The following is a 12,973-nucleotide window of genomic DNA, read 5'->3' as shown; positions in this document are numbered from 1 at the left end:
GTGGGGTTATTGAATTTAATTACCAGTGAATAAAAACCTTAGGAGTATGCCTGTCGAGATGCTAGGCTACATTGTTATCATATCGATCTAGATGCCAGCCATTTACACTCATGACTCATTCCGCGCTGTTTCCTCTAGATTCTCCACCGCAGCTTGCAGCTCCCGTATCCGCTGGCCAATCCTCCGCTTCACCTCTTCCTTGACAGCGGGGTCAATCTCTTCCGGGTTATAGTTCGGAGTGACATTCATCACCGTCGCTGGTTCACCGAACATTGGCGCACCAGACGCCGGGTCTCCGGAGACCAATGGATCGGAACGCCCAGCCTGAATCTGTTCCGCGGCATTTTGGAGCACAGGCTCTTTGGGAGCCGGTGCGGATTCTCCACTTTCTACCCCGGCGGGTGTATCGGATGCGGATGACGTCGTCATCTCGGTGTAGAGAGTATAAACGCGTTTGAGATGGTCCAATGCGTCGCGCGCGGACTCGCGGTCCGACGCAGCATAGATTGTGGCATTGTTTGTGCTTTCCGTTGCGATTTCGAATTCGTCTTTGGCCATCTCATACCTTTATTAAGTTAGTGGCTTGCAGATAAGCAAGCTTTGGTTTTGCAGACATACAACTCCTGCAGCTCTTCAATAAGCAGATCTGCCTGGCTCTTGCCGTCCGTCGGCTTGAGGTCTGCGAACGTTCGACGAGAAAGATTCCAGCGATCAATTGTTGACTGCGATCTGCCATCCTGGTACGGGGAGCGATGCGAGTACGCAGTTAGTAGCGTGAGATGCCTTCGTGCAGCAATGGTCTGTGTCATGAGGACGGCATCGTAGAATTGTTTTGACCAAGACGCTCGTGCTTTGTACAGCGGAATCCGCGGATTGCATCGAACAGACAATCGAGGTACGGCACGGGGCGCCATTTCGATTACCATAGAGCAACAAAGCAGATACAGAAGATTCCCGGCGGTACGTGGTTGATTGATAGCAGGGACTTCAGGATGCCACTAAAGATAGCCTAAACAGATCATTACAGGATCAGTCGATATCGGATGTGTAGGGCGCGTGCGATGACGTCGATGGTGAAGGAAAGCTACCCCCCTATCTAATCATCACGTGATCATGACTGATCCAGGAGTCCCTGGGGTTTTCGTCCCAATGAAGAGAAGGTTCCTGTCCGTCATCTGATCACTGAATAACCTGCATGTTAGCTGTACTCGTAGGCTTATGTCTCGGGAAAAGGCCATTAACGACATTTGCAAAGTTACAGATAATGCTACATTTGACGGAAGCCTAGTACATGCGGCCATAGGGTGTGGAAAACAGGGCTTCCCGTCCGCTCAGCCGTACTTAAGCCACACGCCGGCTGGTTAGTAGTTGGGTGGGTGACCACCAGCGAATCCCAGCTGCTGCATGTTTTTTTCTCACCCCCTTTCTGGTCTCCTGACCAAGAGCCCGGGTTTGATCTGATGGAAATTTTTGAATTCATTTTGTTTTACGGCGTATTGACCGCTGGGATTTTTTACTTGATGCACCAACATTGGGGGAACTCGAATTTATTATTCACTTTTCTTGGTCCACGCAGGACCGTTAACACCGTATGGGCATCACAACATAAACCAGGAAGGCATACGGAGTACATGAACCGAAATTTGCGAGTATAGGACACAACGAAGAATCCAGGAAAGAATACATGCACGGACGTAATCATTCTGAGGAAGAAGAAGGCTCATCGTGAAGTCATCTTTCATAACGTCGTAAGAATCAAACAAGCAATCCATGCAAGTGGATCACATCCCGTGTCATCGCAATGTCCCTTGACATGACGTCCGCTGGGATTGCCAGGTAACTTGCTGCGATGTTGAATTTAAGGCATATTGTTTCTTTAATACATGGCGGACGTCTGCAAATTGAATCTTTCAAGCGTGGAGACTGTTCATCAAACTGATTTGATGACAACTGCGCTCATGATCAGTCAAGAAAGGATTCAATTTTTCCGAACCTGATTCGGAGTCATTGACTCTCATTACTGTACCCAATCGTTAGTATCATTTTAAATCACAGAGATGCCAATTGACTCGAAGGGCAGGGAAGATGTAGAAAGCCGGAGCTTACATCTCGAGAGTGTCTGCGACGCCGCCTCGATGACCGATGACTGTCACTGTCAGAGTAATCCGAATAATCGTCCGAATGCCGGGACGATCGATGCCGGTGACCATGTTCATGTCTGTCTGTATCCCTGTCATCCAACCCCAACGCAGATAGTCCTTTGTTTAGTACGCTAGAGACACTGGAGGAGCGTCTCCTGGAATGTCCATGGCTACGATCGCTATCATCGCTGTCACGCGAGTGGGAACGATCTCGACCACGAGACTTAGAGCGCATATGCTCGTAGATCTGTTTGCCAGCTGTGGCTAAGACTCCGGTTGCAGCAAGATCCCTGAGACCAGTACTTCGGGAGCGACCGTGCCTTCCCCGAGAGGAGGACCTGGGCCCATTGACCAAATGATTTGCGGCCATGCTGGTAATAATCGATTCAATGACGTGCCGTTTACCATGCTTGTCGGGATTCCGATCAAGAAGTCCATCGACACCACCCGCCGAAATTGCTGCTGTCAGTACCCGCCTGCCCTTGGGACCCGTCCAAGGGCCTGGGTCTTTGCGCGCACGAAACGCTTCGACCGCGCCGGCAACCAAGGCAGCCTTGACGGCCTGCGCGACGCGTGCCTCACTTTTGGCCCGGCGGCCACGACTGGGAGATCTAGAGTAGGAACGGTGACGCCTACGCGAACGGCCACGGTCTCGGTCTGGAGAGTCATCGCGAGACGAGTGGTGGCCACTGCTGGACTTGACTCCTAGGGCGCCTCCAATCGCATCCATCGCCTTCTCTGAGAAAGACTTGCGGCGACGGGGCCGGCGAGGTGACGGGCTGCGCGAAATCGAGCGACTTGAATGCCGCGAATGGCGATCATCTAGTGCAAACCTGTCAGAGAAGATGCAACGCCATGATTGCAATGATAGGGTTGGCACTCACGTCTGTCGCCGTGATGTCTGGGGCGGCGGGATGGGCGATATTCGCGGTGATAATAATACTCATCGTCGTAATAGGGATAGGGAGCCCCAGCAGAGCGCGGTCGCCGCACACCCTCGCGTACAGTGGCTGATCGGCGAGGTTTGGAGTAGCCATAGTAGTATTCACCGGGGGGAAAGTCTCTTTCGACTTCTTCGACTAGCGACTCGTCGCTACCACCGCGACGAGGTACTAAATCTCCTCCATAACCGTAACCACCACGGCGATCGACATAGGCGTCGTCATAATCACCATGGAAACGATAATCGTACCTATCGCGAGAGGCACGATAGCGGGGGTCACCATAGTACGACATGACAGACAACAAATGGCTGAGTGTAGGTCAGGACCAAAAACTTTCTGACCCTGATTGTTAAGATAACGACGAAGAAGAGATGTAGAGAGTAAAAATCATGAACGAAAACAAAATCATAAGATTCAGTTTCGATTCAAGTTGGACACCTGACTTAGGGCAAACAACAGGCGCAGGGTGATTGGGCGCGGGGCAAAGATGGCGGGCATCACGAGTGGCTGAGTGACGTTGAGGCGAGCTCGACGGCAGAGCGACCTATCACGCTGCCTCTAGCTAGGACCATGGAATTTTCCAACATCAACCAGGCCGTTGTGGCAAAGGACGTTTCAGACCTTTGCTTGACCGGATGAAAAGGCCGCTCAATCAATCACTCTGCAATACATCTGCCGTATCTACGAGTACTCGTGCGAATATAAGAGGTTCCGGGTTTTCCGATAGCTGCAGAGACGCCTTGCTCGCTAAACGCGCCATCAATCGGAAACGCACAAGCAATCTGCGAAAATGACAGGGGCTCAAGATGTGACTACTATACGTCATCGTGCAGGGTCTGCTGCTTCAAATGGAGAGCTGTTGAACTCTCTCCATGTTGACCGCCACTGACAACCCTTGTTTCTTGGAATGAGCTGCACAATGATCTCTGACAGCGATCACAGTATTCAGGCACCCCATTCAGCATTGGTAAACAAAGGTACTGTACTCCGTACACGTTCAGCTCTTTGGATTGGCTGCCTTGCTGCGGAGCGGATTGATTCCAAGGTTCCGATCTTGGGGATCGCCGGCCAAAATGCCTGCCAACTGGCGTAGGCCGACCAAGGTTTGTCGACAGCCAAGACCAACCACACTCGATGGTCACGTGCATTTCAGGATTCAACTAAACGATTTTAAGGAAGTTACTAGTATTTGGCCAAGACAAGTAACCGATAAGCCCAGCAGAAAAGCCGGCTGGCTCCTTTGAATGAAGATTCCATCATTTCCCGTCGAAATGGTTCGATTGATCGAGGATTGGCCACTAACAATAGATAATGTAACTAGCTGGGACAATCACGACCGGGATATTTTCAACTGCTTGAATTCCTCTGCATTTTTCCTAATGGCCACTTCGACCGGTAGCCGTTCCATGCTACTCGCGCCGAAGAACCCATGGACTCCCTTGGTCCGACTCAGCACATACTCAGCATCTTTTGGTTCGGCAATAGGGCCGCCATGGCAAAGGACAATGATATCGGGGTTGATTCGGACGGCGGCATCACGGATGTCCTGAATGATACGGACAGAATCGTCCAGCGTAAGGGCTGTCTGGGCGCCAATGGTCCCTGATGTCGTCAAGCCGACATGCGCGACCAATATATCTGCGCCCGCACGCGCCATACGCTCGGCCTCATCCACATTGAACACGTATGGCGTTGTCAGGAGATCCAACTCGTGAGCCGCCCGGATCATGTCGACTTCCTTGTCGTAGCCCATTCCTGTTTCTTCCAAATTCTGCCGGAACTTCCCATCGATGAGCCCGACAGTCGGGAAATTTTGCACGCCGGAGAAGCCCATATCCTTCAACTGCTTGAGGAACTCGGGCATACTGCGGAATGGGTCCGTGCCACACACGCCAGCCAACACGGGTGTATGCTTGACAATGGGGAGAATCTCACTGGCCTAAGTGGATGATGTCAGCCAAAACGTCACTAGTAGGATTATACTTAGGATTACAATATTGGAGGTGTACCATCTCGACGACCACGGCATTCGCATCGCTGTATGGCATCAAGCCCGCGAGAGACCCTCGTCCGGCCATGCGGAATCTCCCCGAGTTGTATATAATTATCAGGTCGCATCCGCCTTGCTCGACAGATTTTGCGGAAAGGCCAATGCCTGGAATACTCGTGAGGAACTAGCTACGAGACATCGCAATGTCTATATTGTCGGAGAGCGGCAGCGTACCTGCACCGGCGCCGACGATAACGCCGCCATCGGCAATGACCTTTCGCAAACGGCCAAGGATTTCCTGTCTATTCGTAGGACGAGGCATGGTTGTCGAAAGTACAGGCAATGAAAGATCAGGCTTCGATCACAAAGTGAGGACGTCAGATGTGGGGTTGTCAGCGGCAGACCATCACATGTCGCTTCAAAGTCCCCGCTTCTGATAAATCCATGTTTAACCGGCCCGAGGAGTATGAAACAGATGCCGCTAAGACTCCTACAGCTGTGAGATGAATCTGTACAACAACACGCGGGGTAGTGATACTATCACTTGCTGCGTTTGGACCTCGAACGACGCTTGTGCAGACTGTGCAAAAGGAACGTCCAGACGACCCTCTAAGAGCTCCAGGATACAGAAAATACTACCTGTTTACTTCCTCAATCGATTCTATAGCTCAAGATAGTTTGCAGCCCATGTCGAACCTAAAGATCGTTTTACTAGGGACTTGCGATACTAAATTGGAGGAAACACTCTTCCTGCGGGAGCAGATAGTCAGGCACGGCACGGCCAATGTTCTGCTCCTCGATGTTGGACGCAGTCCGGTACAACATGATCTGATCGACATATCCTGCACGGAGCTTGTTGCTGCCGAAGGGGAGAGCGAAGAGACAGCTGTTGATCTAACCAGCTTATCCCGAGCAGATTACATCAAGCATGTGATTCGCTGTGCAACATCCTACGTCTCAAAGTTGTTCAGGGGTGGCCAAATCCATGGAATCGCCGCTGCTGGAGGCTCTTCCGGAACGTCGCTGGCGACAGCAGTTATGCGAGATGCACTGCCTGTGGGCTTCCCCAAAGTGATGGTGTCAACCATGGCCAGTGGCGATGTCAAACCATACATAGAAGAGACGGACATCATGTTGATGTACAGCGTCGTCGACATCGCTGGCGCCAATTCGATTCTCAAACAGATCCTGACCAACGCGGCTGGCGCTATTCTGGGTGCGGCTACGGCGTACTACCAAGGTCTGTCGGCTCGGGGAGATTCAAACGACAAACAGGCTAGAGAACGGCGGGTAACAAGAGTCGGCGTGACCATGTTTGGAGTGACGACTCCATGTGTAGACAAGATCCGGTCATATCTCGAGTCACAACCCGGTTTCGAGATCTACGTCTTCCATGCGACGGGATCCGGGGGAAAGGCCATGGAGCGACTGATCCGCGAGAAGCAGCTCGATGCCGTGTTAGACATCACCACCACGGAGGTTGCAGATGAACTCGTTGGAGGCGTTCTCAGCGCAGGGCCGGATCGTCTGGCGGCCGCTGCTCAGATGGGCATCCCGCAGGTGATCAGCGTTGGCGCATGCGACATGGTCAACTTTGGGCCCCGGCACACCGTCCCATCCGAATTTGCCAATCCCAAGCATGGCAGGTTGCTGTACGAGCATAATCCGGTGGTCACCCTGATGCGGACAACCCCGGATGAATGCGCACGGATTGCCGAGTTCATCGCCTCCAAGCTCCGCAAGTATGCCGTTCGGCCTGACTTGATTCATGTCTTGCTGCCACTCGGTGGAATCAGCATGATCAGCACGCCATCCAAACCGTTTTACGACCCAGCAGCCGATGCGGCTTTATTCGACGGGCTGGAGAGTAGACTTGCCGGATCTGGCATTCAGGTCACACGCGATGATCGAGAGATCAATGATTCGGGATTTGCAATTCTAGCCGCAAAGGCCTTATTGGATCTGTTGAAGCGCAGGGAAACAGAATAATCAAAAACTTTGTACTAGTTATGCATCATTAATGGGTGCTTTTCCTTTTTTTTATTTTTTTTTTTTTTTTTTTTTTTTTGAAACTTTCAACTCCATGCCTGTATATACTTCTGCCATTTTACTCCTATCCTATGTACACCATTCCACACCAAAAAGAATTACCAAGAGCACCCTCAACATCGACAAAGTCCACCCACAATCAATAAAAAAAAGCACAGAAATCTACCTTTGCTGCTGATAACAACTCCCACAACTGACTCCAATGGATCTCCGGTATATATGTATATATAGCAAAGAACGCCCAGTGACTGAAGCCCTCCATTCTATAAAGTCATCTTCCCGACACGGGATGAATTTCGAGGGGGTATCAACGAACGAAGAAGACACGAATGACGAAGGGAAATCCCGGGACTGCGGCGAAGAATTGCTGTCGTGATGACGTTAACTGACTCGATTCACAGAACGAGACGATCCGGTCCAGGTCCTGCTGGATGGCAACCTCGCCAGCGGGCTATGCAGGTATTTTGGCTCTTATCCGTCCAAGGGCCTAGGGGATTAATTTTGTATGTAAATTAGGCAACGCTCACCCTCCGGTCAACGGATTGGCGACTGGTGAGGTCGCTGCCGTCGGCTTCTAGTTGAGTGCTTGTGCGTCGACCTCGCTTGGCGGCAGCCTGCCACCGCTGATCGTTCGTCCCGGTGGATGACGGAGGCTCTTCTGGTTGCTCGCGGTGTGTCCGACGATGTTGTTTCATGTTGTCCTTCCGGGTGAAGGCCTTGTTGCAGATTGGGCAGTGGACGCTCTTCTCACCCGTATGCTTCTTGCCGTGTCGAGCTGCATGGCCAGAGGTGGTGAAGGTTGCAGTGCAAGAGTGGGACACGGCGTACGGGCAAGGGTATTTGTTCTTCTTGGTCAGTCGCGGATTAGAAGTGTTGTCTGCCACGCTATTGTAAAAGGCATGCGCCGCCTTGCTCATGGCCGATAGATCACGGCTGTTTCGGATGGATCCTCGCCGGGATGCTATGTATGATGTTTCACTGCCAGACGGGGACGGAGCTGCTGACGCGTAAGTGGGTGAAGGACTGGGTAGCTCTATTCTTGCTCCATTGGCAGCCGGAACCTGCGGCCAGCCGGTCTGCTGTAATGATGAGGTGGCCCATGGGAGGTCCCTCAAAGCGGGAATCACAGAGGGAGTCGAAGGGCCCGGCTGGTAGGAGCCGGGTTGATAAGGCGGTGTTGATGAGGAGGAGGATGTGGCTGATGATTGAGAGCGCGAAGGCTGTGAATCCAAAGACCTCCGCACGGCAAATGCCGGATTGTCGTCGTTATTGAGAATGGAGAGCATCTCGTATAGTAGTAGCCAGTAGCAGTCGAGTAAATTCCTGGCTAACAACACATCAGGACACCGTACTTCGAGAATGAAAGCAAGATTGGAGGAATGGCTCCTTACAGTCAAGACCAATCCCAAAGACAAATTGCCGAAGGTGAAAATTGGAGAAACTTGTTGGCCGCCTGACGGTAACGAAGAAGAGGGTTGGGATGAGATGACGAGATGACGTTCGTCTGATCTCGGTAGAAAGTCGTCAACTAGACTGGCGTTCGTAATTGAAAGGCTCGATATTATTTAGTTCAGCTTGCGAAACATGAACAATTGTGTATTTACAACATCCCGGTGAGGTCTCCAAAACTGATCCCTTCGCAAGGTTAATAAGATCCACCGCCGATATTTATCAGAATCAGAACTTAGTATCCAAGGGGAAACGAGAATACGCCAGACCGTATTCGAATGGGACTAGTCGTCTGTGACGTTTCTGGGCAAGGGTTATTTCTCTTTCCAAGGTTACTTTTTTTTTTCCCTTCCATGGGACTCTTCGTCGTCCATAAGATTCACGACCATCACGATCTCAGAGCGCGCTGATAGGACAGTGGGCGAATGCCAGATGGTCTCCCCGGGCCCGGTCCTTAGGGAGGATGGGGGCAACAGGCTCCACCAGTCCCAAAGCAAGCTCGCTGAATGGTGAGTCAGATTGACGGTAGAGGGCCCGATTTACCAGAGTGGCATCTGTAGTCGGGGCAAAAGCGAACCAAAGGGACGGTGATGCCAGTTAAGTTATGCGGCTGGTCACCTGCGATTCTGGGTCAAACGTCTAACCTATCCACGGAATCCTGAGAAACCCGCTTTACTCGTAGTGCGGAACGTGTTGGGGTACAGTCCAGATCTGCGAATGCATCATACCTATGTACGCTTTTCTCTCGGACAGAACAGCAGCAATGACTACAGTCAAAGTTGCATAGAAGTTCGGACTTTGCATAGCCCAAATCCGTCAGTCGTACGTTTGATGTCTTTTGAGGGCCGTCTCTAGGTGTTTGAGAAAGCCAAAGGAAGATTCGAAACACATTATGGAGTACTCCGACAAACCCCGACCTTCTCCAAAAAAACGTTGAGTTCAGCGGAAAGGAGCTCTCACCGCGGTACAGGCACCGGGCTGAGGTGTGAGTGGGGACTGTAGGCTTCTTGGCACCATCAGGGTCCACGGCCGGAGGGGGGGGACCCTGGCTCGTCAGGGTTCAGTCAAGCGAGACTTGCGATTATTAACGGTTGCGCCAATGCCAGTCGATCGAGGCTAAACCATTATTGGCATCGATTCAAGTAGAACCCTGCGCGCCTGCGTGCGTGTAAGCCCGATATCTGCAGATGATCCTTCGTCCATGCAGGCGTTTGAGTTCTGCCACATCGGAGTAGATGCTCCGTGTGATCGAATCAAGGTCTACAGAGTTAGTGTTCGTAGTCCGGGCTCTCCGGCCATCTCAAATTCAGTGCCATTTCCGGCATTAGACGGGAAGAAAATGAAGAAACGAGCACTCCAACGTCTTGGACTCTTTTTTTACGAATGCGAAGAACGGCCAGAAAAGAAGGCGACCAAACTATATCGGAGACGGTCTCCGTTGCCATCGGGCTAGACGCCCGACGGCTTAGACCCCAAGATTCGGTGATCAGCATCCAGGGAACAGAACTTGACGCTTGACGCGTGCCCCAGACAGCACGGCATTCAGCCCTAAATGCCTAATTATGCTGCTGCTGCTCATTTCAGGGTTGCCAAGTTTGAGCTGACTCAGCTGAGCCGATGGAATTTACATAACCTAGGTCATTTTGTCCAGCTTTATGCCGGCCAACCGCTGGCCGCCAATTTCCAGTTTGCCGCACGCTTGAAGTGGGATGGCAGGGAGACGGGCCATGGTGGGGGAGGCACGGCCGGCGATCGAATAGAGAAGCCGGTGATGGAAAGAGAAATCAACTAATCAGATATCAGGTTTGGGAGTCGATGTGACGAGACAGGATCCCCTCACCAGGGTTCGTTGTTTGACAATTCCCCGTCGCTGGGGTTTTTGAAATTTGTTAGATTACATTTTCCGTGACCTTGGAGGAAAAAGACGGGCGGCCGCGTGGCAATGGGCTCTGGTTACGTTAGTGTAAGAACCCTGTCTGTTGATTCGGAACTTTTCCGCTCGGCTGACCCTCGGCCTCAAGCTGCCCGATGCGGTTGGAGCGGTGTGAGGTTATCGGTAAGTATTTTATTATTACATCATTTTTATAACCTGATCTCTTGCACCTGCTCTTTTGTGCGAGGAGCATGGGTGTTGGTCAAGGCTTCTGGGATGCCCAATGTGAGGTGGAAAGGGGGGCCACCAAGGACAATCCCGGTGCAGCGGGAAGTGGTCATGTGAGAGGGAGCTTCTTTTACTTTCTCCATCCGTTCCAAATCGGGGGATTTAAACGGGAGCAATGTCACTTTAGAGGCTAGACGATACGATAAAGTTGAGATAGCTTTCCCACAAGACCCGAAGGATGCTGGAATTTTACCTGGTAGAGCAGGAAAGGGAATGGATTGCCTTCCGGATGAGGCATTCATCTGAGTTTGACCAAGGCTCAGGGATCTGGTTTTTTCTTTCTGGAATGCATTCCAGGTCTTGTCGCTGACCAAAAAGGAAAGAAACGAGTGTAGTTAATAATTTCTCGTCGTCCGTTGATTCCGAGGTGGTTACGGGGGTGCTACGGAGGGGAGGGTTTGGCCATCGGTCCTTTTTTTTCTTTTCCTTTCTCCTCTCTTGTGACCACGATTTTTCGCTCTTCCCGCGGTAGGCAACTCAAATAAACCGGATATCCACTGGGTTCTCAGTCTCCCACACGCTTTTCCCCAGCAACACGGAGTATGCGAGTTCCCAATGCCGTGGCCCGTGGACCTGGCAGCCGTCTTGCGGACGGAAAAGGGGAACTCTTGTCGCAAGACACTACTGTAATTAGTAGGTTACGGAAAATTGAGATTTACTATGAATAACATTGTTGGTCCACATGTTGCTTTTCCGGCGAGACCGCCACGAATCGTCGATACCAAGATCCAAATTGTCGGGCAAGTCGAGAAACTCTGATCAGAAACTATCTTCAACGACTCTAAACTAGCCGCGGCGAATAGAATGCTTAGCACTCTGACCGAGCAAATGCTAATTAGGGATGGCGATCGTTAGTCCTAAGTTTATTGATTACCATTCTCCGTGGCATCGAGAACTTCCAGAATGAAAAAATGTCTGACGGTATTGGCCGTCCAGACTTGAGCCCTGAAATACTGCTTGGGACTAGGTGATTCCTCGGGCTTCAATTTCAGCATGATTCCCGACTCCCGAAGGAAAATTCTTGGCTAGGGACCAATGATGTGCGGTTGAAGAGTCGATCTGGACCCCGAAACTCCTGAGGCTCGAAACCTTGGAGGACATGAAAGGGTCGAAAGCCAATATCCTGACTCATAAACCAAGAAGTCGCTTAACAGCTGAAGGATGAGAAATAGAAATAATTCCAGAAATTAGAGTACGAGTACCTCGTATGCGGTTTCGTACCCAGGTACTCCGTACTCGTACGGCTTTACGGCGCACGACGACGCCTTTGGTAGTTGGGTGAAGTAACCTACGCCTGATCAGACATCCAACATCCATGCCCAGGACCCTGGAATTAACAGTACCCGCCCTGTCCGCCCTCATAACGTGGGGAGGTGACGCTGAGCAAGTCACGGGATTAACAGACTAAGGATTCACTAAGGCCCATAGTTAACCTTCCCAGTTCAGTTTACTTTGAAGCCGTTGCAGCAACAAATTACTACTGGTGGCAACGGAGGAAGTAGTTCGTCATGGACAACGGAGAATATACTCTGCAAGGACAAGTTCAGCTGTGAGGTTTCAGCGCAGACAGAATCAACATCCTGCAGGAAATGTCATGGGTAAGATTGGTAGATGGCCTTAGATTAGTGTGTCCCAGAGGAAGAAAGTTATGCTCGTCAAGCATACACAGCTGCACGAGTCCAAGTCGTGAACTTTTTTTTTTCATTCAGGACGCATTTCTATCAAAATGCGAGGTGCTGAATAATGATGCACCCGGGACGAGACGGTCGAGGGGCCTGGCCGTCCGACAGGGTTCATTTCGAAATTCTTGAAACACATTATAAAAAGTATGATGATTATTATTGACGACCGAATTCGAGGAGCATGAGCGTTTGATGAAAAGGGTCTCGTAGGAAGTAACCCCTCTGTTGGACCACGGTGGTTATCAGATCTGACTAATCGCCGACAAGCGCGTCATGCTGTAGGGAATTTGGCCTAAGAGGATTAGGCTAACGGCCTAATTAACCTTGTAGGTAGCCGAGCATAAGTGCACAATTAGCCGAACCTACAGGGAGTACTAGGAAACGGCATCCTCGATCATCTGTCGACTGTCAAAATACGGAAGTGAGTGCAGAAAAAAAATTCAGCCATATTTACGCCATTGAAAAAAAAAAAATAAGAACATGGGCAGGCAAGCACAACACGAGCTGCACTTTGACCGTTTCGTCCTTCATAAACGCTTAAATGGCTAAATGGCAAT

At 51.0% G+C, this 12,973-nt stretch overlaps 5 protein-coding genes across 5 annotated transcripts; 1 reads left to right on the top strand and 4 right to left on the bottom strand.

Annotated features, from left to right (window-relative positions):
- Window positions 1-108: 108 nt before the first annotated feature.
- Window positions 109-914, bottom strand: VTN49DRAFT_4354 (uncharacterized protein; the record flags this gene model as incomplete). Its single annotated transcript, XM_069412291.1, has 2 exons — window positions 109-565; window positions 619-914. The coding sequence occupies 2 exons, from the start codon at window positions 912-914 to the stop codon at window positions 109-111; spliced, it is 753 nt and encodes a 250-aa protein (XP_069267549.1).
- A 1,491-nt stretch (window positions 915-2,405) lies between these two features.
- Window positions 2,406-3,377, bottom strand: VTN49DRAFT_4353 (uncharacterized protein; the record flags this gene model as incomplete). Its single annotated transcript, XM_069412290.1, has 3 exons — window positions 2,406-2,479; window positions 2,547-2,963; window positions 3,026-3,377. 3 exons carry the CDS (start codon window positions 3,375-3,377, stop codon window positions 2,406-2,408), a joined length of 843 nt encoding a protein of 280 aa, XP_069267548.1.
- A 1,038-nt stretch (window positions 3,378-4,415) lies between these two features.
- VTN49DRAFT_4352 (uncharacterized protein) lies at window positions 4,416-5,397 on the bottom strand (the record flags this gene model as incomplete). The annotated part of the gene is made up of 3 exons (XM_069412289.1): window positions 4,416-5,024; window positions 5,095-5,240; window positions 5,310-5,397. The coding sequence occupies 3 exons, from the start codon at window positions 5,395-5,397 to the stop codon at window positions 4,416-4,418; spliced, it is 843 nt and encodes a 280-aa protein (XP_069267547.1).
- A 365-nt stretch (window positions 5,398-5,762) lies between these two features.
- VTN49DRAFT_4351 (uncharacterized protein) lies at window positions 5,763-7,064 on the top strand (the record flags this gene model as incomplete). Its single annotated transcript, XM_069412288.1, has 1 exon — window positions 5,763-7,064. The coding sequence occupies one exon, from the start codon at window positions 5,763-5,765 to the stop codon at window positions 7,062-7,064; it is 1,302 nt and encodes a 433-aa protein (XP_069267546.1).
- A 572-nt stretch (window positions 7,065-7,636) lies between these two features.
- Window positions 7,637-8,410, bottom strand: VTN49DRAFT_4350 (uncharacterized protein; the record flags this gene model as incomplete). The annotated part of the gene is made up of 1 exon (XM_069412287.1): window positions 7,637-8,410. The coding sequence occupies one exon, from the start codon at window positions 8,408-8,410 to the stop codon at window positions 7,637-7,639; it is 774 nt and encodes a 257-aa protein (XP_069267545.1).
- Between the last annotated feature and the right edge of the window lie 4,563 nt (window positions 8,411-12,973).

The sequence above is a fragment of the Thermomyces lanuginosus genome (assembly GCF_041956635.1).
Source record: "Thermomyces lanuginosus strain ATCC 200065 unplaced genomic scaffold VTN49scaffold_31, whole genome shotgun sequence".
In the NCBI taxonomy this organism is placed as follows: Eukaryota; Fungi; Ascomycota; class Eurotiomycetes; order Eurotiales; family Trichocomaceae; genus Thermomyces; species Thermomyces lanuginosus.
Note: the sequence above shows the minus strand (reverse complement) of the source record. Positions and strands in the feature narration are given on the sequence as shown.